At 55.7% G+C, this 27,017-nt stretch overlaps 1 protein-coding gene across 6 annotated transcripts in view; it reads left to right on the top strand.

Annotated features, from left to right (window-relative positions):
• Positions 1-27,017, top strand: part of CCL25 (C-C motif chemokine ligand 25) — a 30,946-nt gene extending 3,929 nt beyond the window's left edge. For 2 of the 6 annotated variants that reach the window (XM_040449724.1, XM_040449725.1), the window contains exons 3-8: positions 18,479-18,588; positions 19,124-19,167; positions 23,849-23,955; positions 25,884-26,001; positions 26,105-26,292; positions 26,591-27,017. In XM_040449724.1, the coding sequence (XP_040305658.1) occupies positions 18,479-18,588; positions 19,124-19,167; positions 23,849-23,955; positions 25,884-26,001; positions 26,105-26,292; positions 26,591-26,598 (575 nt within the window). In that variant the 3' untranslated portion in view covers positions 26,599-27,017. Of the gene's footprint in view, positions 1-18,127; positions 18,673-19,123; positions 19,168-23,848; positions 23,956-25,883; positions 26,002-26,104; positions 26,293-26,590 lie in introns of those variants that run through there. The other 4 variants (XM_040449726.1, XR_005782972.1, XM_040449727.1 and 1 more) reach the window with 4 other exon arrangements.

The raw sequence follows: 27,017 nt of genomic DNA, 5'->3' as shown, positions 1-27,017 counted from the left end.
TTTTTTTTTTAAGTTTATTTTATTTATTTTGAGAGAGAGAGAGAGAGAAAGTGTGAGCAGGGGAGGGGCACAGAGAGAGGGAGAGAGAGAATCCCAGACAGGCTCCAGACCATGACCTGAGCCAAAATCAAGAGTCGGATGCTCGGGGCGCCTGGGTGGCGCAGTCGGTTAAGCGTCCGACTTCAGCCAGGTCACGATCTCGCGGTCCGTGAGTTCGAGCCCCGCGTCAGGCTCTGGGCTGATGGCTCAGAGCCTGGAGCCTGTTTCCGATTCTGTGTCTCCCTCTCTCTCTGCCCCTCCCCCGTTCATGCTCTGTCTCTCTCTGTCCCAAAAATAAATAAACGTTGAAAAAAAAAAATTAAAAAAAAAAAAAAAAAGAGTCGGATGCTCAACCGGCTGAGCCACTCAGGTGCCCCTTAGGTCATCGATACTTTTTAATCACCCACAGTGTACCCGGTGCAGATGCTCAGCCCTGGGGATACAACAGTGACCGTGCTAGAACGGGCATCTGCCCTCACGGAAGTCCCAGTCAACCTGTGGGTACAGGCTTAAGAGGGCAACTCCAACATTGACTAGGTAAGTTATTTAACGTCTCTGAGCTTCAGCTTCTGTGAAATGGGGGTGATTATAATACTTTGTGAAGGCACTGGGAGAATTAAGTGAAATCACCCACTTTTAGACCCTTTGGAACAGAGTGTGGCATGAAGTACTTATTAAATCCTATTCTTGTTAACAGTGATGAGAAATCACACAATGACTATCGTTACAAAATTTCAAAATAATTACAGTCTGCAGAGGTTCAGAGTGCCAGCAAAGCATGTAGCAGGAGAGCCTGACTTCATTTTGGAGTGACCAGGGAAGACTTTCCAGGTCGTGGGGTTGCAGCTGAGGCAGGAAGGGTAGGTCACCAGGCAAACAGGGACAGAATGTTTCAGGCCGCAAGAACAGCGAGTGCAAAGGCCCTGAGGCAGTTGGGAACCTGGCACACTTAGGAACTGAGAAAAGGCCAGTGGTGGAGACAGGGGCAGGAGAGGAGACTCATGGGCTGGAAGGGGCGAGTCACACGGCCTGGTGAGCCGTGGCGAATCGAGACTCAGTCTGGAGCGCAAGGGACGTGACTTGTCCAAAGGCACATGTCTCGCAAGGACAGTCAGGATTGGAACCCAGGTCAGCTTGGTCTCAGAGATCTTTATTTTCTTGGTCTGAATTTAAGGTGGGAAATTCTCGCTCTGGGGTTTTGTTTGTTTGGTTTTTGGTTTAGGTAAGAAGCATAGTTTTGGTTTTTAGGGGTTGGAATCTGAGTACACTCTAGCTACCAAAGTTCTAGATTCTTCTTGGTGTCACTTTAAGTTCGGAGGGCCCGTGAGGTCAGGAGACCCAAAGATAACTTAGCCTGCACCCCCGCACTTGAACACATCACTCCCTGAAGGAGAGGAGGACACACAGACATGTAAGTCCAGCCAGGGTGACGGGATAGGCACAGAGCCACCTCGTGGAGGGCAGCGTCCAAGCTGGAACACAGTGGGAGCATGTGGGACGTGGGGCTTCCGGATGGAGGGGCACGAAGGCGCGATCTGTCTTGGGGGATCTGTTGGGGAACGGGAACCGTCAGGAGTGCTGGATGCAGATTGTGAGGTGGGACTAGATGCCAGTCTCCAGCTTCGGAGGGCCCTGGCGAGTCTGGCAGAGATGGGATTTTATCCCGTGGACCAGAAGCTGGCAGATTATAGCTCAGTTCAGCCTACACCTGGTTTTGTCGGCCTGTACGTAAAAACGATGCTTCCATTTTTAAGTGGTTGAAAAGATAACGAAAGAGGAGGTCCCTGCTGGCTCAGTCGGTGGAGCATGTGAGTCTTCGTCTCAGGGTCGTGGGTTCAGGCCCCACGTTGGACGTGGAGCCGACTTAAACAAAACCAGAAGCAAAAGCAGAATAGCATCTTGTGACACGAGGAAATCACAGTTTGCTCGTCGCCATCAGGTTTGATAGTGACACAACGATGCCTGTTGTCTGCATGTGGCCCATGGCTGCTTTCTGGCCATAACAGAAGCAGATTTGCTCAGGCAGGGCCTGCGTCACGGCTGTGCAAACTGTATAATCTCCTAGGGCTCTGCACTTCTGTCCCCGTGTTAAAATTCTTTTTTTTTAGTAATGCTTATTTTTTGAGAGCGAGAGAGCATGAGCGGGGGAGGGCCAGAGGGAGCGAGGGAGACAGAGCATCCAAAGCAGGCTCCAGGCTCCGAGCTGTCAGCACAGAGCCCGACGCGGGGCTCAAACCCGTGAACCATGGGATCATGACCTGAGCCAAAATCAAGAGTCGGACACTTAACCGACTGAGCCACCCAGGCAACCCCACGGTTTTAAAATTCTTAATAACACACGAATAAGAGTCCCCTCCTTTTTATCTTGCACTGGGCCCTGAAAATCGTGTAGCCAGTCCTGGTAACGGAGGCCAGATGGCCCCCAAAGCCTACACTATTTACTGTTGGGCCCTCTTCAGAACAAGTATGTGAATTCTCTTATGGTGGACAGAATAACAGCCCCCAAAGATGTCCACGTCCTAATCTCTTGGCACCTACGACTGTGTGACCTTACCTGGCAAAGGGGACTTTGCAGATGGTATTAAGGATCTAGAGAGGGGGAGATTATTGTGGGTGATCTGCATGGGACATGTAATCAGAAGGATCTTATAAGAGGAGGGGAGGAGGATCAGAGTCAGAGAAGATGTGATGACAGAAGCAGAGGTCAGAGTTCGGTGATCCCGTTGCTGGCTTTGAAGGTGGAGGAGGCACCTTGAGGCACAGAATGCAGGCAGCCCCTAGAGGCTAGAAGAGGCCAGAAACAGGTTTCCTTCTAGCACTTCCAGAAGGGCCGCAGCCCTGCTGACACCCTGCTTGTAGTCTGGCAAGACTGATGTCAGACTTCTGACCCCTAGGACCGTAGGAGAATAAATGTGTGTTGTTTCAAGCCACCAAGAGCGCAGTCATTCGTGACAGCAGCCTCAAGGAACCAGTACACCTGCCACAGGCAGTGAGCATGTAAAAGAACTTGTCTCGTAGCCAAAGAGAAATGTATGTATGTATGTACGTTTATTTTGAGAGAGAGAGAGAGAGAGAGAGAGGGAGGGAGAGAATCCTAAGCGGGCTCTGTGCTGTCCGCATCAGAAGCTGTGACATCTGAACCATTTACAGGGTTCCCAAAGTGGGTGGGGGCTATTTTGGTGCCATAAGAAATGGGTGTCGCTGTCCAGTGAGCCGTTCACTGGTCAGCTCCCAGAGCCGAGGCACCAAAGCAGATATTTGTTCTGAGAACAGAGGCCGGGCAGGCCTGGACAAGCCCAGAGAACCTTCGGGCACTCAGGCACTTCACAGCCCCAACTCCGGTCTGATTCCATCTCGAGTACTGAGTGGGTCAGTTGTGTAAAGAAATAAGAAGCTATATTTCTTCTCAGGCAGCAGCATTTATTTTCAGGTGAGCAGCGGTTTGGAGCTCAGGTCCCTGATCATTTCAGAATTGGAAAACCAGGTAGCCAAGGCTCCTTCTGGGTGTCGGTCCCCTGTGGTTCCCACTTGTGCACATTTCTGACCTGGAAGGCCCGTCCCTGGAGCAGGCATAGAGATGCGGGGCTGTCTTTCAGGAACCACTGTGCTAGTAACTTCCCTGCGCCTCTGTTTGCTTCTTAGTGAAAGGCAGGTGGCAGCACCTGCTCAGGGACACAGGGGGAGCGGGCACTGGGCAGAGCACGTGGCGCCGTCAACGCCCCAAAGAGCAGCACGGCCCCTCTTCTCGTCTGAAAACCGCGGCTCCTCGACCGCCACCACCCGAGATAACGTGGGTCACTGACCTGGGCGAGCTTGGCAAGTTTTGTTTTCCAGAACGATCTCTCTGCATCTGACTGACCTGTAAGCATTCCACTGCAAGAACGGCACTGGACGCTTTATCTCTCATCAGGTCAAAGGCTAGGAAAGGCCCTGTAGCTCTGGCTCCCGGGGTCACAGAGTGGCCTGGCCTCCCCTCTTGTCCTGGCGTATCGCCCATGGCGATCGCTTTCACTTCCAGGTGTATGCACTCGGTCACCCGCGTTTCTACAGTGACCTGAGTAGCCACTCTCACTTTTGTTTTTCATTTTTAAGATTTCTGATTTTTCCTTTCTGTGCCAAACGAGGTCTCTCGCTTTGCCTGTAGATGTTTCACGTGTATTTGTTGGGTTTTCTGCAGTGATTTTTGTGAATGTTTCTTTTCTTTTCTTTTTTTAAATGTTTGTTTATTTTTGAGAGAGAGAATGTGAGTGGGTTAAGGGCAGAGAGAGAGGGAGACACAGAATCCGAAGCAGGCTCCAGGCTCCGAGCTGTCAGCACAGAGCCCGACGCGGGGCTCGAACTCGTGAGCTGTGAGATCATGACCTGAGCCGAAGCCAAACGCTTAACCGACCGAGCCACCCAGGCACCCCTCTTTTATTTTTTTAATATTTCTTAACGTTTATTTATTTAAAAAAATTTTTAATGTTTATTTTTGGAGAGAGAGCACTAGCAGGGGAGGGGCAGAGAGAGAGCAAGACACAGAATCTGAGGCAGGCTTCAGGCTCTGAGCTGTCATCACAGAGCCTGACACAGGGCTCAAACCCACGAACCACGAGATATGTGAATATATGTGTGTGTGTGTGTATATATACATATACATATATACATTTTATTACTTATTTATTTTGAAAGAGAGGGAAGGAGGGGCAGCGAGAGAGGGAGAAAGAACCCCAAACAGGCTCCGTGCCGTCAGCACAGAGCCCAGTGCAAGGCTCGATCCCATGAACCATAGGGTCGAGATCTGAGCCGAATTCAAGTCAGACGCTTAACCAACTGAGCCACCCAGGCGCCCCTACGAACATGGTTTCCACGCTCTTGGGTGTACAGCCAGCAGTGGGATGGCTGGGTCACATGGTAACGCTATGTTTAACTTTTTAAGAAACCACCAGGCTGGCTTCCCTGATCTTGTCTTTATAAATGAGCTGGAGACTTCGAGCTCGCGAGTCACTGGCAGGGAGGTAGCCTCTGCGACGCTTCTCCAGCCTCGTTCTTCCTCCAGCCCACAGGGAGCGGGCCAGGGACTCACGTACTCGCCACAGTCCACGTGCACGGTGCCTCCCACCTGCCCCTGACGAGCTGGGGCAGGAGCACCAAAGGATGGATGTTTCTGTTACCAGGTTCTGCCCCCCCCCCCCATCAACACCCACACTCCCCGTATCATAAAAAATCTTCAAACCTCCCAGCTCCCCAGACAAAATACCCAAAGCACACCCAGCAGCCTTTCTCGGAGCGCTCCGGGCACCCTGAACTCTGTGTCAAGAGCCAGTTGTGTGATAGGAACAAGCCAGGGGTTATCAGTCTATTAAAAGCTCACACAAATCGATAAGAACCAAAGGAGCAAAGATCAAAAACAGTTCGCAGGAGGGGAGAGTCAACAAACCTCAGAGCAGCTCTCCCACCGAGTTGTCGAGGCCCAAGGATGAGGGCTAGTCCAGGTGAAGATCATGCCAGAACCCCCCACGTTGGCTCTCCTCGGGGGCGGCAGCCCCATTAAATTGGGAAGACACCCATTTTAAGATACCTGCCCAGCACAGAAGAGGGTTCATATTCTGCTCCTGTGGTCGTACCACTCACAGTGATCCTGAGTCACCCGTGGAAGGGCTGTCTGCAGGAGGATGTTACTTTTTCTCCTATAAATTAAAAAAAATTTTTTTTATTTTTGAGAGAGAGAGAGAGAAAGCTAGAGGAGGAGGGGCGGAGACAGAGAATCCCACGCAGGCTCTGCACCGACAGCACAGGGCCCGACATGGGGTGTGAACTCGGGAACCGCGAGATTGTGACCTGTGCGGAAGTCAAGAGTCGGATGCTTAACCGGCTGGGCCACCCTGGCGCCCCCCGGAGGACACTTCTCGTGGACTTCAGTGACTCACCTTTGGCTTGGCATCAACCTGAATGCCCAGAGGTGAGGCTGGCTCGGTGAATTGCACGTCCGCTAGAAAAGACAGGAGGCCTGCAACCGTATGGAATAAGAGGGGCTCCCCGCCTCCAGGCGGACCACTGTGTGGATGCAGTTCAGTCTTCACAGTCAGCCTCTGAGCTGGGTCCTCTTAGCCCCATTTTACAGAAGGATCAAGTGGGCGCAGGATCACACGTTCCCAGAGATCGGCAGAGAGGGGCCACTGGCTGGGACCGTGGTGCTAAATAAAGAGCTCATGATGTACGGGAACAAGGTGGGGCACAGAATTGCACCTGCACCGCACATGACCCTCCACCCCAGGCTGGGAAAATGAGGGGGAGAGTAGGGTACGGGCCCACGGGGATGGACAGTATGAAAGACCAAGTGGGATGCAGATGAGAGGTGGGTGGGGTCTAGGAGAGAGGAGCGTCCGGAGGAGAAAGTTTGCATGGACCACTGTGGAGAAGGAGAGCTCAGCTGGGGGGGGGGTCATCGGCTCATGGTGGCATCTTGGGGGGGGGTTCTTTCCACTCCCCCATTCAACTGGGGCCCAGTGGCTTAAGGTGGTTGAGTTTAGAGGGAAGGACCCTCCTCAGTGCAGTTAAAGCACCAGGTCCACACAGGAGAGTGGAGAAGCCATGGCCACGGAGGAAGGGTCTGTCTTGATCTTTGTTCCTTCCCCACATCCGTAGGCACCCGATACGCCGCTGTCTCAGGTACGTCCTGGACCCTGGACGTAGTGTTTGCTCTGGCGGCCATAACCAGGCAGCCCGGTCTGGGTGGTTTATGAACAACAAATTTGTTTCCTCGCGTTAAAAGCATCAAATAAATGTTTTTGGTTGTATTTTTAAAGATTTCATTTTTGAGTCCTTTGTACACCGTCCTGGGGCTCAAACCCACAACTCCAAGATCAAGAGTCACACGCTCCACCGACTGAGGCGGCCAGGCGCCCCTAAATAAACGGTTGATACTATTATATGTATCTGATGGTATGTTTTAAATACAGTCTTCTTCTCGTCTAAAAAAATATTTCCTCCTGGTTCGTTCTGGAGGCCAGAAGCCCAAGATCCAGGTGTGGGCAGGGCTGGTTTGTTCTGAGGCGTCTCTCCTTGGCCTGCAGATGGCCGCCTTCCCCCCCCCCCCCCCGTGTCCTCACACGGTCTTCGGTGCGCATCTGTGTCCTAATTTCCCCTTTTTGTAAGGACACCAGTCATACTGGATCAGGGCCCACCCTGATGGCCTCATTTTAACTTGATCACCTCCTTTAGAGGCCCTCTCTCCAAACACAGTCACATTCTGAGGTCCTGCAGGGTGGGGCTGTGACACATGAGCTCCGGACGTGGGGACACCATTCAGTCCACAACACTAGGGAAGTGTGTGATTTGTGCCACAGCCCCCCGGGTTCCCGCAAGGGTTGGCCCAGGAGCTCAGGCGGCCCCTCGTCATCCGTGGGCACCACCCAGCCTTCCACGCTTCAGGAAGCAGGATTCTGGGGCTTGGACACCCCATTCTCTGTGGATGGGGCTGACCTGGGGCCCCGGTGGGGGGATGGGGAGCCATACATCAGGGACTCCAGCCCAGAGAGCAGCCACATGGAAGTCCACAGAGGCCGGCCAGATTAGCTACGGGCAGCAAGGAGTAAAAGTGGGGTTCGGCCATCTTCCCAGAGCAACCCTCCTATCCCCAGGAGCAAGGGTCTTCTCGGTCTCACACCGAGGGGAGCCCCCACGGACACATGCTGTCCTTCCTCCCCCTCTCTGTACTGCTGCACGGGGGCTTGCTCGGCCCAGACCTCCGCCTCCCTCCTCCCTGGCCAGCATGCCCCGTCCCTTCCCCTAGAAGGGCAGTAAGTCTGTCCCCCTACCCCCACCACCATGCCACGAAGAAAGCAGCGGTGAGACCCCCGGCACGGGGTCCAGCTCAGGTAAGCAGTCACCAGCATGAGCCCTGCTCTTCCTGGTCACGGTGGCCCCTTGAGGGACCGGCTGAGTCTTGTCACCCCCGCTGCCCAGCACAGGGCCCGGCACCCGGCAGGTGTCAAAGGTTTGCTGGCCGAACGGACAGGAAGCAGGCCCTTCCAAGACCGTAGCCTGGGCTGATAGTGTTCTGGCAGGGCCTGCCTCTAGCCCCACCCCCACCAGCAAATCAGGCCCCCGAAGCTGGGGGCCCTTGCACCCCTGCCCCGGCCCAGTGACCACACATCTGACTCCAGGGGTGTCGCTGACCGTGTTACAGGGCAGCAGCAACAAGGAGCTGGAGGGGGACAGCTCACCCCCAACGGCCTCCTTTTGTCCTGGGTCTGTCACCTGCTGCCCTGTGCTGCGTGAGTGAACTAGCTTAGTCCCCACCCAGTGACCAGTGTCCTTCGCACACCATCTGCCTCACTTTCCCAGCATGGGGACCCAGAGGCCAGGGCAGTCAGCCTGGGGAGGGGTGGGGTGGGGAGGGGTGGGGAAGGGTGGGGTGGGGTGGGTGGAAAGCGCTGCTCCTGTTCCATCCTCTTCTTCCTGGGCCTTCAAATTCCCCAGCTAGGAGTGTCCAACCCACTCAAATGTACCCAGTGCAGGCCAAGGGTCAGGAGAAACTGAAAACTGCTTTTCTCAAGAAAGGCGGGACTGGTGTCAGAGGCCAAAGGTCATGGAGCAGAAACCCTCCAAGGGGGTGGTGGAGCCCCTCGGGGTTTGGAGACACGGCCAGGAGACAGGTGCTAGTAGCTATGCTGTAGGGGCACTGGCCATTGGGCCAGAGGCTTCTTTGTGGTGAGGGGGCGTCCCTCCTCTCCTGCTGTGACAACCACCTCTCTCTCTCCAGACGTTGCCAGGTGTCCCTTGGGGGCAGAATTGCCCCGGGTGAGAATCCCTCACTTTGCAGAACTGAGCCTGGAAAGGGGTCTCCCGTGCCTGGCTTCTCGGGCTGATGTCAACGGCCTTCAGATCACATCTGGGTGGCCCACCATTTTCCAGAACTGGGTCCACATATCCCTTCCCTGAAGAAGTGTTTCGTGGGCACCTGTCTCAGAAGTGTGACCCCCATGGGTGCTGCGGCAGGCAGAGTAATGCTCCCCCCCACAAGATGTCCATTGTCCTGATCCCCAGAACCTGAGAATATGTCACCTTACATAGCAAAAGGGACTCTGCAGATGTGGTTAAGGCTCTGGAGATGAGATGATCCTGGATTATCCAGGTGGCCCCATGTCATCACAAGGGTCCTGAGGACAGGGAGGCCAGAGGGTCAGAGAAGGAGAGTGGCGACAGAAGCAGGCTGCAGAGGCAGAGACCGGAAGGTGCTTCATGGCTGGCTTTGCAGGAGGAGGAAGGCCATGAGTCGGGGCGTGCAGGCCACTCTAGAAGGCGGAGGAGGTGAGGACACAGATCGGCCACAAAGCCTCCGGGACGATCTTGGCCCTGCCAACACCTTGATTTTAGGACTTGTGCCCTCTAGGACTGCAGGCTCATAAATCTGCGTTGCTTTAAGCCACCGTGGCTGAGGTCATTCGTTGTAGCCGCGACAGGGAACCTGGATAGGTGTGCATTCTGGAGCCGGAGCCAGGAGGGCCACTGGGCGGTCGGGCTGGCACCTGCCTCTCTTGGGGTACGAGCTGTGTTGTATCCGGAGGCTGCTGTCTCTCCCACTAGATGCCAAAGACTCGCGTGAAGGTTGGGGGTCAGGGCTTGGGTGCATCAGGCTTTCTCAGGCTGAGAACACGGAGATGATGGCAGACAAAATGACCATGTTTTTTCCCACCCCACACCCCCAAAAGTTACACCTAAAAAGACCAAAAAGCCCCAGTCTTCGCTTCACGTTGCAGACTTTGAAAGGCTTCCCATGTTCTTCCAGGTGTCCCGGGCCCAGTTCTTTTCTCCCCCATCCCCAGGAGGAGACATCTTTGACTTTTATAGCTAATGTCAAAGGGCAAGTGAATTTTGCATCCAGGGATTCACAAGTGGATACATGGCCCATGAGGCACCAACAGCCCTTTCATCGGCAGCTAAAATACCAAAGGGGGGTTGTTGTGTGGCCTCAGCCTGAGCCCAGAGAAAGGGATCAGGGACAGAACCTTGAGAAAATGCTCTTGTCTCAGAGATGACGGAGAAGAGGGGAGAAGGACACAAAGCAGGTGTACCTGTGCAGCAAAAGCAGGCAGGAGCCACAGCGGAGCCACCAGGGGCCTGTGAGCCAGGAGTCCAGAAGTGGGAGGTGATGGGGACAGTGAGGCGGGAAGGGTCAGCGATGCCGCGCTTCTTTGGGTCGAGGAGACCGGAGACACATCGCTGGTGTTCATCCACTGCCGAAGGGGGCGGCTGCAGAGACAGGCGAGAGGGGAGAGTGGGCGGTGAGAGCAGAGGGGTGAGGAGTGTGTCAATTCCAGTTTTTCTTTTCTATATTCTGATGCTTTGACATCTTGGGGCCTCGCTGCTCCGGGAGGGACCGCCCTGCCCAGGCCGGGCTAGTTCCTAGAGATAACACAGCCCTCGCCTGCCACAGCACCTATGTGTGCAAAGCAGCCAATCAGAGCCCCTGCCTAGCAGGTGGCCTCGTGCCAAGAGGCAGGGTCCACTTGCCCTGATCTCCCCGGGGCCAGGTCCCCGACAACTAGGCTTGCCCCTCCACCCCAGAGCCCACCGAGATGGTTCAAAGTAGCCAATCCCAAATCTGTCCACCTTGCCTTTTCGTCCTGTAGAAACCACAGTAAAGGCTCCTGCCCACGTCTCTGCCTCCTGCCAGCCCCTGGTGCTTCCCCGTGGGGCCCCGCATGGTGTGCTGTGTGCCCTCCTCGTGGGATCTGTAACTGTTTAAAAAAAGTTTACTTATTTTGAAAGAGAGCGTGCACACGAGCAGGGGAGGGGCAGAGAAAGAGGGAGAGAGAGAATCCCAAGCAGGCTCCACGCTGTCAGCGCAGAGCCTGATGAGGGGCTCAGACCCACCAAACTGTGAGATCATGACCTGAGCCGAAATCAGGAGACGGGCGCTTAACCGACCGAGTCACCCACCAACTGTCTTTCCGATGGCAACTGTCTCTTGATCTGTTGGCCTCACCATACCTGAATAATAATAAAACCGACATTTAAAACACTGAGGGACAGATCTGTCACTGGAGATGGGCAGAGAGGAGAAAATGGGGTACAAAGGAGGCAGGGGGAGTGGGTGCTCGGGTCTCTTTGTCTCGGTGGCGCTGGAGGAGGGGCACTGATCACTCAGCTCGAAGCCCACAAGAGCTCGCGCGTACAGGAGGTGACCCAACGGGTCCCATCATCCAGACTCGGCGCTCGCAGGACTCCCCGTCGGCTTTGGACCCGTCAGCACACCTTAGCCCTCTGCGGGCCCCGCCCCTGGAGCCCCTGGAGGACCAGGCCTTGCCTCCGTGCTGGCCGGCACTGGCTGGCACCAGCAGGCAGCCTCGGAAGAAGCTGCCACTCACCTCCGGACACAGCCCCGCCCCGCGGCACCCAAACACACGCCTGGTGACCGGCCTCTGTAGGCAGCCGTGGGAGACGCGGAGCAGCTTCGGCCGAGCACCAGGCCGTCCAGCCGCCCAGCCGCCCAGCCGCCCAGTCCTGACTCCCTGCTGCGGTCAACCCGGGTGCAGCCTGGGGCCCCGCAGGGCTTTCGGGCTCCTCGGCTGACCCGTCCCTTCTTTTTTAACCGAGGGACCGCATAGCCCAGTGGCCGGGGGGTGCTGGCGTGCTGCAGTCAGCCCTGACTCCTTGGGCACGTGACCGACTCCGCTGTCACATCGGTGGATATAAAGTTCCTCAGGACGGGACCCGGCATGTAGCCAGCCGACCACCTTGCACTCTGGAACAGTGCCTGGCACGTGACAGGCACTCACGAAGCAGGTGTGGTCCTCAGGCCGTCCCAGTCCAAGAGTCCTGACCCCTGCTGGCAGTGCCCTTGACCACGCCAAGGCCCCTGCCGTGCAGATCCAGGGCTGCGCGGCCACCAGCCCTCCTAAGCCACCTGCCGTGACTACTACAGTGTCCCCCTACTCCAGGCCCCCCTGCGGGACCCGGAGGCTAGGCCTGCCAGCGGATCCACCCGGAGCCCCGTGCCTCCCGCATCCGCCCATCCACAGTGTTGGCTCTGAGGAACGGTGACCCGATCGATCTTCCTCGCCAACCTCACGGTGGCGGGGGGAGGGTGCTGAGGAGCTGGTGGAGCTTCAGGACCCACGGGGTGGCCGAGCCTTCCTCAGGGTGCCGGGAAGCCGGACTGCGGTGGCCGGGAGAGCAGGCTGGACACGGAGGCGCATGGGGTACGCTCGCAGGAACGCGTGACCCGCTCACAACCAGAGCTGCGCAGAGCGGCACCCGCGCAAATGGCCGAGTCACTCACGTAACTGCGCCGAGAGAGTGAGATCCGCCAAAGAACTGGTGGCCACGTACCTAAGCAGCTTGCGCCAGCTGGGGCCCCAGAGCCCCTGGGTGTCTTTTTGATGAGGACGCCCCGGGACGGTGACGCTAGCCGAGCCTCCGGCGGGCCTCCCCACGGCCGCGCGAGTGGCTTCCGTGCCAGGCGGCGTGTGCCCGCTGTGCTTGCCCTTCCCTTTTCTCTCAGCTGCAGGGGGACGTCCACGTCACCTCTTTTACCCTTACCGTTCTTTCAAAGAAAGTCGTTGGCTACCCCTTCCCCCCCGAAGCGAAAGGAAACAGAAACCCCTTGTTCCCGAGGAACCGCATGTGCCTGGTGTGCCCCGTCTGGGGGTTCCTTGAGGCGATGACAAGGCACTGGCCTTTGTCTTGCCCAGTTGCAACTCTCTCAAAGCAGGAAGGGACTGTGCAGAAGAGCCAGGTGCTCCCACGGCGGGGGGCGGGGGGGGGGGGGGGGGGGGTGGCAAGATTACAGCTGGGACAAACAATAGATGTGCTGAAAGCCTGAGAGGAGGAGCTGGGGAAGGAGTTACTGGGGAGGGGGGAGTTACTTGGGAGGAGTTACTTGGGGGGAGAGTGACTTGGGAGGAGTTACTTGGGGGGGGATTACTTGGGGGGAGGAGTTACTTGGAGGGGTTACTTGGGAGCAGTTACTGGGGGGGTAGTTACTTGGGGGAGAGTTACTTGGGGGGAGGAGTTACTTGGGGGGAAGCTTACTTGGGGGAGTTGCTTGGGAGGAGTTACTTGGGGGAAATAATGGTTTTGAAAAGCCTCCCATGCCCAGGTCCGGATGCATGCTCAGAAAAGACTGTAGAAACCCCTAGGTGTTCCCCCCATTCAGGCTCACCACAAGCAGGAAGTAAAGACCAAGGCAGATTGGTAAACAACCTGGCTTGGTGTTGCAGGAGCGCCCAACCCAGACTAGTCTGCAAAGAACAGGAAAGTACGCTGTCTCCTTTCCTCTCTTCTCTCCTCTTTCCTTTCTCCCATTCTCCCCTCTTCCTCTTTCTCGCCTCTTCCACCTCCCTCCTTCTCTTCCCTCCTCGTCCTTCTTGTCTTCTTCTTTCAGGCATTGAAGAAAGTTCTGTCCCACAATTAGCTGATTAGAAGCCAAAGGAACTGACGCTTCAGAGACCACACACAACAAGAAATACAGTCTTTAAAAAATATTTTAGAAAAGTCATGGGCATCCCAGAGGCAGGAGAGAAAAAGAGAAAGACTGTTCAGAGACACCATGGCTGAAAACTTACCAACTTTAATAACGGGCATCCATCTGTGCAAGCAGCTCAGCAAACTCCTAGCAGGATAAGTGGAAGAGATCCACACCAGGACATTATAATTGAACTGTTGAAAAATAAAGACAGGGGCGCCTGGGTGGCGCAGTCGGTAAAGCGTCCGACTTCAGCCAGGTCGCGATCTCGCGGTCCGTGAGTTCGAGCCCCACGTTGGGCTCTGGGCTGATGGCTCGGAGCCTGGAGCCTGTTTCCGATTCTGTGTCTCCCTCTCTCTCTGCCCCTCCCCCGTTCATGCTCTGTCTCTCTCTGTCCCAAAGGTGAATAAACGTTGAAAAAAAAAAAATTGAAAAAAAAAAAAAAGAAAAATAAAGACAAAGAGAACCTGTCAAGTAGCGAGAGAGAAGTGACTCATTACATACAAGGGGTCTCCAATCAGTAACAGCTGATTTTTCACCGGATATTGTGAACACAGTGAATGACAGTTAAAGTACTGAACGAGGGGCACCTGGGTGGCTTAGTCAGTTAAGCACCCACCTCATGATTTCGGCTCAGGTCATGATCTCATGGTTCATGAGTTCAAGCCGTGCATCAGGCTCTGTGCTGACGGCATGGGGCCTGCTTGGAATTCTCTCTCCCTTTCTCTCTGCCTCTCTCTCTCTCTCTCTCTCAAAATAAATAAACGTTAAAAAAATTTGTTTCTAGAAAATAAAGTGCTGAATGAAAAAAAAAAAAACCTGTCAACCAAGAATTCTGTCTCTAGTAAAACTCTCCATCAAAAATGAAAGAGAGGGGTGCCTGGGTGGCTCAGTTGGTTGGGCAGCTGACTTTGGCTCAGGTCACGATCTCAAAGTTCGTGAGTTTGAGCCCCACGTCGGGCTCTGTGCTGACAGCTCAGAGCCTGGAGCCTGCTTCGGATTCTGTGTCTCCCCCTCTCTCTGCCCCTCCCCTGCTCACGCTCTGTGTCTCTCTGTCTCTCGATAATACATGAACGTTAAAAAAAATTAAATAAAAAAATGAAAGAGAAATAGAGATATGCCCAGATAAACAGAAGTTAAGAGACTCGGTGGCTGGCCTACCTACCCTACAAAAAAAAAAAAAAAAAAAAAAAAAAAGGGACTGAAAGGAGTCCTTCAGGCTGAAATGAACACTAACTAGCAACTCGAAGCCACATGGGAAATAGCACCGGAAAGACAACTACATAAGTAAATATAAAAGCCGGTGTTCTTGTACTTTTAGTTTGCAACTCTTTTTCCCTCCTGTGTGATTTCAGAAACAAGAGCCTAACGCAAGAATTGCAAAGGTATGATAATGGGAATGGAATATACCAGGATGTAATTGTGACAGTAACACTATAAAGGGGAAGAGAAGCAGCTGTACAGGAGCAGAGTTTTGTATCCTCTTGAAGCCAAGCTGGTTATTAATTCAAACTGGAGTGTCACAAGTTGAAGATATTAATTGTAATCTTAGGTAAATAGTAAGAAAATAACTGGATATAGACAGAACAGGAAATGCGGGAGTCAAAATGGTACACTGTAAAAAAAAAAATCAATGAAATGCAAAAGAAAGTAGTAGTGAAAAAATTAAGGAAAAAAATAGGTGTAAGACATACCTTTGTTTTTTGTTTTTTTTTTTAATTTTTTTTTCCCAACGTTTATTTATTTTTGGGACAGAGAGAGACAGAGCATGAACGGGGGAGGGGCAGAGAGAGAGGGAGACACAGAATCGGAAACAGGCTCCAGGCTCCGAGCCATCCGCCCAGAGCCCGACGCGGGGCTCGAACTCACGGACCGCGAGATCGTGACCTGGCTGAAGTCGGACGCTTAACCGACTGCACCACCCAGGCGCCCCCATACCTTTGTTTTTTTAAGAGCTTATTTATTTATGTATTTTGAGAGAGACTGAGACCGCATGAGGGGGGAGGGGTAGAGAGGGAGACAGAATCCCAAGCAGACTCCCTGCTTCCAGAGCAGAGCCCGGCGTGGGGCTCGGACTCACAAACCATGAGATCACGACCTGAGCCGAAATCAAGAGTCAGATGCTTAACCGTCGGACCCACCCAGGGGCCCCTATTTTATTATTTCTTTTAAAGGTATGTCTTACACTGGGGCACCTGGGTGGCTCCGTCGGTTAAGCACCTGACTCTTGATTTCGGCTCAGGTCACGATCTCATGGTTTATCAGCTCAAGCCCCACGTCCAGCTCAGTGCTGACTGTGCAGAGCCTTCCTAGGATCCTCTCTCTCCCCATCTCTTTCTGCCCCTCCCCTGCTTGCACGTGAACTCTCTCTGAAACAAATAAGGTTAAAAAAGAAAGCAAATAACAAAATAGCAGGAGTAAGTTCTTTCTTATCAGTAATTACCTCAAAGATAAGTAGATTAAACCCTCCAAAGAAAAGGCAGACAGAGGAGAAAAGAGACTGACCCAGCTATATACTTTCTACGAGAGCATCAGACACAAAGATCCAAAGACACAAATAGGTGGAAATGAAAGAGTGGGAAAAAGAAATTCCATGTAAATCGTAATTAAAAGAGAGCTGGCATATTTATAGTACTATCAGACAAAATAGACTTTATGTCAAAAATTGTTATGAGAGGGGCGCCTGGGTGGCGCAGTCGGTTGAGCGTCCGACTTCAGCTCAGGTCACGATCTCGCGGTCCGGGAGTTGGAGCCCCGCGTCGGGCTCTGGGCTGATGGCTCAGATGGGGCGCCTGGGTGGCGCAGTCGGTTAAGCGTCCGACTTCAGCCAGGTCACGATCTCGCGGTCCGTGAGTTCGAGCCCCGCGTCGGGCTCTGGGCTGATGGCTCGGAGCCTGGAGCCTGCTTCAGATTCTGTGTCTCCCTCTCTCTCTGCCCCTCCCCCGTTCATGCTCTGTCTCTCCCTGTCCCAAAAATAAATAAACGTTGAAAAAAAAATTTAAAAAAAAAAATAAAATAAAATAAAGTGTTTAAATTCCACGTAGCACTCTATATAATAGCAATGAGCCATTGACAAGGAAATGGCAAGATTCCATTTACAATCGCATCAAAAAGAATAAAATACTTGAGAATAAGTTACAGTAAGGGAGTACAAGACTTATGGCTGAGAACTGCAAAATACGCTTAAAGAATTAAAACCTAGGTAATTGGAAAGACCTCTCCCCGTCCATGGAAGACGTAACGCTGTCTACAGATTCAGCGCGATCCCTATCAGAGCACCAATGAACACTTTTCAGAAATGGGAGAACAGACCCTAAAATTCGTATGGAATTGCAGGGGACACCGAACAGCCAGTCAAAAGGGAGCCAAGGGCCATCTTGATGGGAGCGGGACCAGCCCCTTTCCTCCTGCCACCCAGGCAGGACTCCGTCAGAACCCATAGCTCCCTCTGGCTCCTGTCCTCCCTCCCAGCGGACCCAGCCTGGCGCTGCCCCTCACTCGGCCCCGAGTCCTGATGTCTCCACCTCACCCGATGGTGAGTCTGGGGGTTGCTGGGTCAAATGCTGTGCAGAACCCCTCACCCACCAAGAGAAAACAGATGAAAATAAGTAGGGCTGTGTGGTTCAATCAGGGCTTTGGGGGGATTGTTTCTTTGTGGGGAGGTTTTTTTTTTTTTAATTTTTTTTTCAACGTTTATTTATTTTTGGGACAGAGGGAGACAGAGCATGAACGGGGGAGGGGCAGAGAGAGAGGGAGACACAGAATCGGAAACAGGCTCCAGGCTCTGAGCCATCAGCCCAGAGCCCGACGCGGGGCTCGAACTCCCGGACCGCGAGATCGTGACCTGGCTGAAGTCGGACGCTTAACCGACTGCGCCACCCAGGCGCCCCTGTGGGGAGGTTTTTGATTGCTGATTCGATCTCCTTGCCAGTGATAGCCCTTTTCAGATTTTCTATTCTTGAGTCAGATTGGGTAGTTTGTTTCTAGCAATTGGCTCATTTCATTTGTATCGTCTAATCAGTTGGTGTGTAATTGTTCATAATGTTCTCTTCTAATTCTTTTTAAAAACTTCTGTAAGGCTAGTAGTTGTGTCCCCCATTTTCTATTTTTAATATCTATCTATCTATCTATCTATAATTTATTTATTTTTACCGAATCTTTACGTTCCACACAGGACTTGAACTCGCGACCCCAAGATCAAGAGTCACGTGCTCTACCAACCGAGCCAGCCAGGCCCCCCTCCCCCATTTTCATTTCTGATTTTAGTTATTTGTTTTTTTTCTCTTTTCCGGGTCCCTGTATTGTGTCATCTCAGCATTCATCAGATGCCACTGTAAAGTCATTGTGAGAAAAATAAAAGTAAAACATCTCCATGGCAGTAGGGACTAAGTCTGTCTTGTCAGGTGTTGTAACTACTCAACTTGGCACCCAGTAGATCTTGGTAAACATTTCCTGTATTTCTTGCTGTTTAGAGCATGGAAAGGGCCTTCCTCCAGCCCTCATGGGAAGACAAGCGTTAATCTTTTTTTTTTTTTTTAATTTTTTAAAATGTTTATTTATTTTTTAAAAAGAGGGAGACAGAGCGGCAGAGAGAGGGAGACACAGAATCCGAAGCAGGCTCCAGGCTCTGAGCTGTCAGCACAGAACCCGATGGCGGGGCTTGAACCCACGAACGCGAGATCATGACCGGACCCGAGCTGAAGTCGGACGCTCAACCGAGCCACCCAGACGCCTCGACAAGGTGTTAGTCTTGAGGCTACTCTTTCCCGGACCCGTGTCGCCACACTGCGTCTTCCACATGACCTTGGCAAAGCTCAGATATGGGGCTGACCGCAGTCCTCCCTGGCTAAATCCCTCAGCAGCTCCCCAGTGCCTTTTCGAGGAAGGTCACCCTTCTTGGCTCGGTACACGACCAGCCAGCCTACACTTGGCAGGTCCCTCTGGCGTCCTGCTCTGTCTGACCTCTAACACCTGCTTGACCTTCAGGTCTCCATTCTCTCTGGAGCCCTGGTGGGGTGCCCTGTGCATCCCCACAGCCTGTGTGTGGACGTTCCTCTAGAATGCAGACCGTGCATCCTGTGAAAGTCCCCCCGGCGGTGAGCGTCACAAGGGCACGGTACATCTATTATCTGCCCTCTGTCTCCAGCTCTCTGCACATCACTTGGCATTTGCTTTAAAATGTAGGTTTTATGCCTATTCAGGGGTGGTGAGGCCACTAGACCAGGAGACGATTGTCATGAAAAAGATACTTTGCTACTCACAGATGTCAAGAGGAGGGGGCACGCCATCCACACAGGGCCACAGGGGGAAGCACCATGTGGTGCTTGGCCAGGAGGCAGAGGGAGTGAGGGGAAAACGAAACGTGGGTGAGAGCCTGTAGTCTGGTGTCCGTGGGAGGGAATAGGTGAGGCGGCCCGTGCGGCTCAGGACTGGCTAGTTTGCATAATTTCCGCAGGCTCCGGGGTACAGGGCTTGTCTCTTAGTGGTCTGACACCTGGCTCTGGGGTGATCAGGGCCGGGGACAGTGGCCCTGAGTGTGAGAGCCCCATAAAGGAGAGGGTCTGGGTGCGGGCTCCGGACTGGCTGCTTCGCCTGCGGAAGGTGCACTCACGACTCATCTGCTCTCTCTAGGATCTGCCAGCCCCGGGAGGGGCACTCAGTCCTTCCATGATCAGGTAGGCGCCAGCCGTCAAGATGTCCTGATACACAAGACATGCTTGGAGCACAGAGGGTTTTCAGGGCAGTGAGGTACTCTGTATGAGGCCATAATGGTGGGTACAGGTCATCAAGCATTTGCTGAAACCCATAAAATGTCCCACACCAGGCGTGGACCCGAACGTAAACTATGGACTTTGGATGACAATGCTGTCAGCACAGGCCCGTCGATGGTAACAAATGCAGCCTTTGGTGCGGGATGTTGATAACCAGGGAATATCCATTTGGGGCAAATATCCATTTGGGGCAAAGGGTATATGGGAGATCTCTGTACCTTCCCCCCAGTTTTGCTGGGAAAATTGAACTGCCCAGAAAAAAAGAGTCTTAATAAACATAAGAAAGAATCAGGACAAAATTATGGCCTGACGGTTATCTGTGGCTAGAACCGCACTGCTCCCCAAGGTAGCCGCTAGCCACCACATGTGGCTATTTGGCATCTGAAACATGCTACAAGTGTGCAATCAAGATCTACTATGCCAAAAAAAAAAAAAAGAAAAAAGAGGGAATGTCTCACAAATCATCCTTATTTGATCGCCTGTGGGAATGATAATATTTTTATAGAGATGGTTAAAGAAAATACAGTACTAAAGTTTAAAAAAAATTTTTTTTTTAAACATTTATTTATTCTTGAGACAGAGAGAGACAGAGCATGAGCGGGAGAGGGGCAGAGAGAAAGGGAGACACAGAATCGGAAACAGGCTCCGGGCTCCGAGCTGTCGGCACGGAGCCCGACGCGGGGCTCGAACTCACAAACTGCGAGATCATGACCCGAGCCAAAGTCGGACGCTTAACTGACTGAGCCACCCAGGCGCCCCTAAAAAAGTTTTTTAATACAGCACCCTAACAGCTCATGTGGAATGAAGGGGTGAGACCTGAGCGTGGAATCCGGCCCCGCTGATTTGGGCAGACCACTTAACCTCTCTGGGCCTCAGTTGGTTGTGTTTTTCCTGGAAAATGGGTATAACTATTGATCCTGTAGGGCTGTTGTCATCTCGGGCCACTCTCTTTGAAGAAGCCCAGCCCATCCCCAGTGTCATCCTTCCTAATCTCAAGGTAGTATCCTGCTTCACTATTTGCTGCTTGTGTTTTCTGCTCTACCCTGAGACCATCTGCCTCCTTCACTATTTTTCCCTGGCACCCGGCCCAGGGCCTGGCATACAGTAGGTACTTACTGAGTGCTTGCTGAATGGGCATGATGACAGATGGCCCCCGACAGATGTTCAGTGAGGACCAGTGACATCACTGGCATCTTTCATGGCTGGGACACATCTGCTTACTCACTGCCATCACCCGGGGGCCCCAGCAAATGGCTGGTTTGTAAGGGGCACCCAGAAAACCCGCGTGGGAGGGGTGAATGGAGTTCAGCCGCTTCGAAGAGGGACTCCCAAGAGGGCCCTGTGGGACCCTCCCCTCAGAGCCCACCGCCCTTCCTCCTCGCTGACACCCCTGCCCCAGCCCAGCCTGGCAGGACCGGCAATAGGCCACCTTCCTAGCTGGGGCATTCCAGCTGGCATCCAGCTGGCACCTGTCCCCCACATGTCCGGTTAAGAGCCGGGGAAGCACCGGGACAGAGGCCGAGGCTCCATCCAACCAGTGCCAATGGCCCAAGAACGTGTGGTGGGCCTGGCCCCTGCCCAGACGGTCGCCACGGCGACCCTAGGGAACACAGAGACCCCTGGCCAGCCCGGGGAGGCAAGCCCCTCCAAGCCAGCCTTCCAGGAGGCGGCAGGGCCAACCACGTCAGGAACGCAGTGACAGGGGTCACAGAGACCATAGATGAAGTCCCCGAAAGGCATGTTGGAAAAACCCCTTTTCCTCCCTTCCTCCAGTCGCATGGTAACCACTGTGCGTCTGGGCCAGAGCAAGAGGCAGCTAGGCACAACGGGGGCCCAGGCCCCGCAGACAGGGGCCGGTACGTGCCTCGTACGTGCGTCAACACGAGGTGCGCGAGGGCGGGCCCCCAGCTGCTGCTTCCAGGGTTAGGGTTAGCGGTGGGCAACACAGGGAGAGGAGGGACCTGATGTGCAACAGCAACTGCAGGAGGGCCCCCGCTTCAGTCGGTGCCCCTGTGCCCTTCCAATGCCTCTTAGAGCCTCCCTGAGCCTCTGTCGAGAGGGCCAAAGTTGAACACCCGGGAGGGCTTCTCCAGCACAGAAATGATAGTGAGCCGGCCCCCGGAGGAACTGACCCCAAGGGAGCGGTTGGCATCTCCCCTCACAGAGCCCAGACCCCCCACCCCTTCTGCAGGGGACCCTCTGAGTGCACTCCCTAACGGTGGCCTCCCCAGGGGGCCTCCAAGAGCTGAGCCCGAGGAAGGCTTTTTGCCTGCCCTTCCGACCTGCAGGCCCTGGGATGTGGTCAGTCCCTCACCTTGGCTCAGCTTCAGGCCGGAGACCACCCTGAACGGCCCCCATCGTCAGGGCTGGTGGCCAGGAGGCAGGAGGAGGCCTCTGTCCCCCCAGCTACGCTCTTGCCACAGGGGCGCCTCCAGCAGCTGTAGGAACAGAAGAGGCCTCCCCTTTCCCAGTTCGGCCCTGACCGTGAGGATGCGGCCCTCACACTCAGCAGCTGCGGGCTTCAGAACTCCGGGTTTTCACCAGGGTCTGAGCACGCCGCCCCCCTCCCTGACACCTGCACCGGGTCCAAGATCACGCAAATCCCTGCCTGCCCTGCGCCCCAGGTTCCTCGGACACCCGCCCGGGGTGAAGGCTGCGGGTGGGACAAACCCCGAGGGGCGGGGAGGGGAAGTGGGCTCGCTTGCGGGGACCTCAGGCGAGTCTGGGTCACGCTACGTCTTGGCGGCTTCGGGCGACGGGACAGGCAGGTGCAGTGGGCCTGAGCAGACAGGCTGGCCGGGCCCGCCACGCCGCGTCCCCACGCCCCCAGCCACGCGGAGCCGCGTCTCGTCCCGCCTGCGCACCCCCCCACCCCCCCGCCCCACACCCAGAGCAAGAGGTCGAGGAACCGGAGTCGCGAGCGGGCCCTGGGGGGCTGCCACAGCCACCTCCGCGGACCACTAGGCGCTGGGCCTGGCCGCGGGGAGTCTCAGCTCCCAGAGCGGGGAGGGGCGGGGCTTGTAAGCCCCGCCCCTAGTGTAAGCCACGCCTCCAAACCCACAGGATTCCTCCCCTGGGGGCTGCGAAGGGTCCCCGCCAGGGGCTCCTAGTGGGGCGGGGAGATGAGAAGGGTACGGGTGTGGTAAATACCTGGAGTGTTCTATAGCTAAGGATGCGAGCAATAAAAAGTTAACAGTTCAAGCCAATCAGCTGTGAGGTCTCTGCAAAGCCCCGTTGCCCCTGCAACCGCCCACTCCCACCCGTGGAGCCCCTGACTAGGCGAGCCACGCTGACCCAGGGAAAGAAAAATATGCCTTCTAGGTGGGTTTTGCTTTGCTTCCCGCCGGCGCGCGGCTACCTAGGGCTCCAGGCATTTCTTCCAAAACCAGAGCATTTCTTTGTTGTGGTGGATGTTAATAACATTTTTCTCAAGGTAACAGTCGAGAAAATTCACATACCTTACACTGCACCCCATCGGAAGTGTAAGGTTCCGGGGACGCTTGGCTGGCTGAGTCAGTGGAGCGCGCGACTCGATCACGGGGTTGCGGATTCAAGCCCTACGCTGGGCGCAGAGATTGCTTGAAAATAAAATCTTAAAAACAACAACAAAAAAGTGCAAGGTTCCCTGCGTTCACAATATTCGCCAAGTTGCGCATTCCCCGCCCCCTCCCCCCATTCTCCCTTCCCAGCCCATGGCAACTACTGATTTTACTTTCTGTTTCAATGGATTTGCCTGTTGGCAAAACCAGGGCATTTCTATGAAACTGTAAGGCCCCCCATCGTGGGGAAGGAGGGAAAAGTGGGGTGAAGTCAGGGCCCCACCGGACAGGTGGCTTGGGAGCGGGGAGCAAGGCAGCCTGAGGCCCCTGTGCAGGAAGGCTGTGTCTGCCCCGGTGTGTGGCGGGAGAGGGAATGCTGGGAGGACAAAGGGCCCTTCGGGGAGAAAGCAGGGGAGTTCTGGATGGGGGAGGAAGTGAAGGAGGGGGGGTGGCCCTAGGGCAGCCAGCCTTCAAGTGGCCTGGGCAGGCTGGGTCTGTCCATCTGTGTGGTTCTGCCTCCCACCACCAAGGGAGCCAACCCTTGTCTGTCTCACATCCAAGTAGTTGGGAAAGTCAGTGTTTCCTGCCAGCCCTCTGATGTAGGTCCTCTTGTCCCCAGGTGCCTACAATGCCCTGCAGGTGTATCTTGACTTTGGAGAAAGCAGCTAGAAAGATAAACCGGGGAGAAGCCTGGAGGGCCAGCAGGGGAGGAGGTGGAAGGAGGGAGGGTGGCGGAGGGCAGGTGGCCTCAGGGTGGGGCCCCATCTATAAAATGCCCAGCCTGCTGGCCTGGCAGGCAGAAAAGCTTGGATTCACCCCAGCAGGCACCAGCCCCTGGGATCCCTCGGACTTTGGTGAGTCCTTCCCCCAGTCTTGGCTGGGACCAGCCCGACCAGCCGCCAGGCCCCCCAGCCCGACGTGTCCCTGGGCCGCCTGCCTCCCTTGCAGAGGGCCCTGGGGCCTGGCTTGAGATGGGAGTGTTCCCAGGGTCTGCTGCCGTCCGTTTGGGGTCCTCATCACCCCCACCTCTCCCGTTATTCTTGCAGACACCTGGGGAGCAGGACCAGCCGGTGCACAATGAACTTGTGGCTCCTGCTGTGCCTGGTGGTGGCGGCCAGCTTTGTGGGCATCTGGTGTCCTGTCCACGCTCAAGGTAACGTCGTGGGCCGTGCCCACCCAGCCTCCTGGAGCCCTCCTCTCCCCATCCATCCTCCCTGCCCTCCCTCCCCCATTTGCTCCTCCCCTCCTCCAGAAGCTCCCCAACCCCCACCCGTTATGTCTCCACCACTGGATTCTGATGCACAACTCCCGCCCCAGTCATGTAGAAACTCCTGGCATGTGTTTGCGGCTCCCTGCGGGTGCAGGCCCCCCAGTCCCTCCTTCCAGAGCCCCTGTGATGCCTCCTCCACCGTCCGTGACCCAAGGCCTCCCTGCCAGGACTCCAGTCAGCCCAGACACTGTGGGGAGCAGAGTATGGCTCCCAGTGGTGGCATGGCCAGTTACTGCCGGGGACACGCTGCAGTGACCTGACCCTGCAGAGCCCTGGAGACCAACGGGAGTGGGTCCCCCGTCCCAGCTCCACCCGCCTTGGGCTACCTGTGTTGCTACTCAGTCTTTATGAGCCTCGGTTTCCTCATCTGCAAAGTGGGGCCTCTGGATTCCTGCTGCACAGATAGGACATGAGACTCCAATGGGCTGGTAACTTGCAAAACTCTTGGCCCGGTGCCCAGCAACAACAATGACAACCATACTGTTATTCACGGGGAGTCCCTTCCCACTTCTCCCTGCATCGGGCACCTGAGGATTTGGTGACCAAAGGCCAGTTCTGGGCATACAGTGTCCCCCAGGAGTCCCGCCACTGTTTCCTGCATCCCCATGGGCCCCGGGGGAAGCGCCTGAGCCCCAGCAGCTGGCTGAGCAGGGTCCCCGGCTTGGTCCAAACCCCATAGCACCATCCCTACCCCCCACCCTGCCTGCCCCGCCTGCCCTCACTTGGTCTGAGAGGCCCTAGTCCTCTGCTTCCAGCAGACCTTAGCCTTTGCCCAAGATGGGGCTGGGCTTCATTCCCATTGTCCTGCTATCAGAGGCCCATTCCAGAAGCCAGGCCCAGCCCGGGGCCCTTTGATCCTAGGGGCAGAGTGGCCCCCTGCCTGCCTGGTACCGAAACCCAGGGTCCATCTGACACCACTGCCCCTCGCCCTCTGGGGCCAAGGTTTGGAGATGCAGGGTAGGCTCAAGCCGCCCTCCTCCCCCATCCTTCCCACTGCACTTTGCCAGACCTTGGGTGTGGCTCCTGGAGGTGGGGGGGTCAGCAGACAGATGGGTCCCGGAGGGCCTTGAAGGCCGCTGCACTGTCTCTCACATCACCTCCACCCGCGCACCCTCCCAGGCCCTGCTGGCACCCTCCTCCAAGACACCACCCCCAGGTCCCTGCCCTTCCCCCTCCGGGCACAGATCGACCTCTGGGTGTCCCCACCAGGCTGGGGGATCCCCGTGACAGCCCTGGGTCCAATTCCCCTCTGTGTTTGTCTACACGTCTGGCACCTTAGTAGGAACCCAAAATGCTTTTGTCAGGCAACGAGTAGACAAACAGAGACCTCCTGGTTTCTGGTCTGGTGACCGAGTGGTCACTCTGACGGGGACAGAAAGGAGGAGGCCCTGGAGATAGCCCTAGGTGGGGAACGGCCAGCCCGGAGCAGGAGCGGGGACATCAGGAGCAGCCGGCCAGCCCATTCATTTTCGAAGGGCCTGGGCTGGGAGCCGCGTCCCCTGGCCCCTCCTCGGGCCGTCTGCCCTCCTCGGCCCCAGAGCCCTCGTGGAAGTCCTCATTCACTCTGATCCCTCATTCGTTTCGTGGTCCTGGGCCCCTCCCAGCCCGGGACCGTGGACCCCCTCCAACTCGTGCCATTGGTCCCCTTATCAGGGGACCAAAGGTGAGCCGGGTGCCTTCCTTATCATCTGGGCTGTCTCTTGGCCTCCGCGGGCCTCGGGAGGGTTGCGGCAGGTGTGTGTGCGGGCGCGTGTGCGTCGCTGTCCACGCGCATGCGCACAGAGATGTGAGCCCTCGGGTCGCGGCCGCAGGTGTCTCGGAGGACTGTTGCCTAGCCTACCACCGGCTCGAGAGCCTGGACTTTCTGAAGCGCGCCCTGGGGTACCAGCGCCAGGAGGTGAGCGGCAGCTGCAACCTGCCGGCTGTGATGTGAGTGGGGCTGTGGGGCCTGGGAGGCGGGGCGGGGGGCGGGGCCCAGACGCGACTTTGCCCCCGGCTCACACCCCAACCTGGGCACCCTCTCCCCCGCCAGATTCTTCTTGCGGAAACACAGGATGGTGTGCGGCAACCCCCGGGACAAGAGGGTGAAGTACTGGACACAATTCCTGGATGCGCGGAAGGCAAAGCATCACAGAAGCCGCCTGAGAACCCCGTCCGGGGTTAGCTGGCCCCCCAGAAGCAACAAGACGAAAACTGCCCTCCAGACGACAGCTCATCCAGGTGAGGACTCTGATCATGTGACCATCCCTCCCCCCCCCCCCCCCCCCCCCCCGTCACCATTGCTGAGGGATCGAGGGCTCTCTAGAGCAGCACAGGCTGGGGGAGGGGACTCAACTCCGGGACCGAGGGGGCTGACTCTGTGGTCAGTCCTGCCGGTTGACACTCGGGTGGCTGTTCATTACCCTAACCCGGCTGCGGGGGTTTCGGGAGGCAAGTGCTGACACGAAGTGTCAGGTGGACTCCAGTCCCCATCACCTGCTGACCTCTCCAGTCCCTCCCCCTCCCCCCCACCCTGCAGATCCGTGAGCCCGAACACCTCCAGGATTAGCCAGCGCGAAGGTGGGCCGGACCTCTCCCCGCCACAACTGTCCCCTGAGGCTCCAGGTGCCCCAGCCTGTCATTCAGGTCAGACCTCAGTGCCCGGGGCCTGAGCCTGCTCTTGGCTCTGTCCTATCGCTCCTGCCACATCCTGCTCCTCAGGCAGCTGGAAGGAAAGACCTGACCTTGCTTCAGGCCCCTTGCCTGCTCCAGGAACCAGAGTCAGCCGTAAGCAGAGGGTCTTGTAGGGATCATCTGGATTTGTCACCCACCGCAGCCTCTTGCCGCCCACCCTGGGCCACGCCTGCCTGTGTCCCTTTGGGTCCTTGCAAAGCTCCCGACCGTCCCGGGACGCTCCTCCCAGACTATGCTTTTCTATGATTTTTCAATAAACGTTATTTAAAACA

This window comes from Herpailurus yagouaroundi, unplaced genomic scaffold, assembly GCF_014898765.1.
Source record: "Herpailurus yagouaroundi ecotype Mexico unplaced genomic scaffold, PumYag 200, whole genome shotgun sequence".
Lineage (NCBI taxonomy): Eukaryota > Metazoa > Chordata > Mammalia > Carnivora > Felidae > Herpailurus > Herpailurus yagouaroundi.
This window is presented reverse-complemented; position numbering and strand designations above follow the sequence as displayed.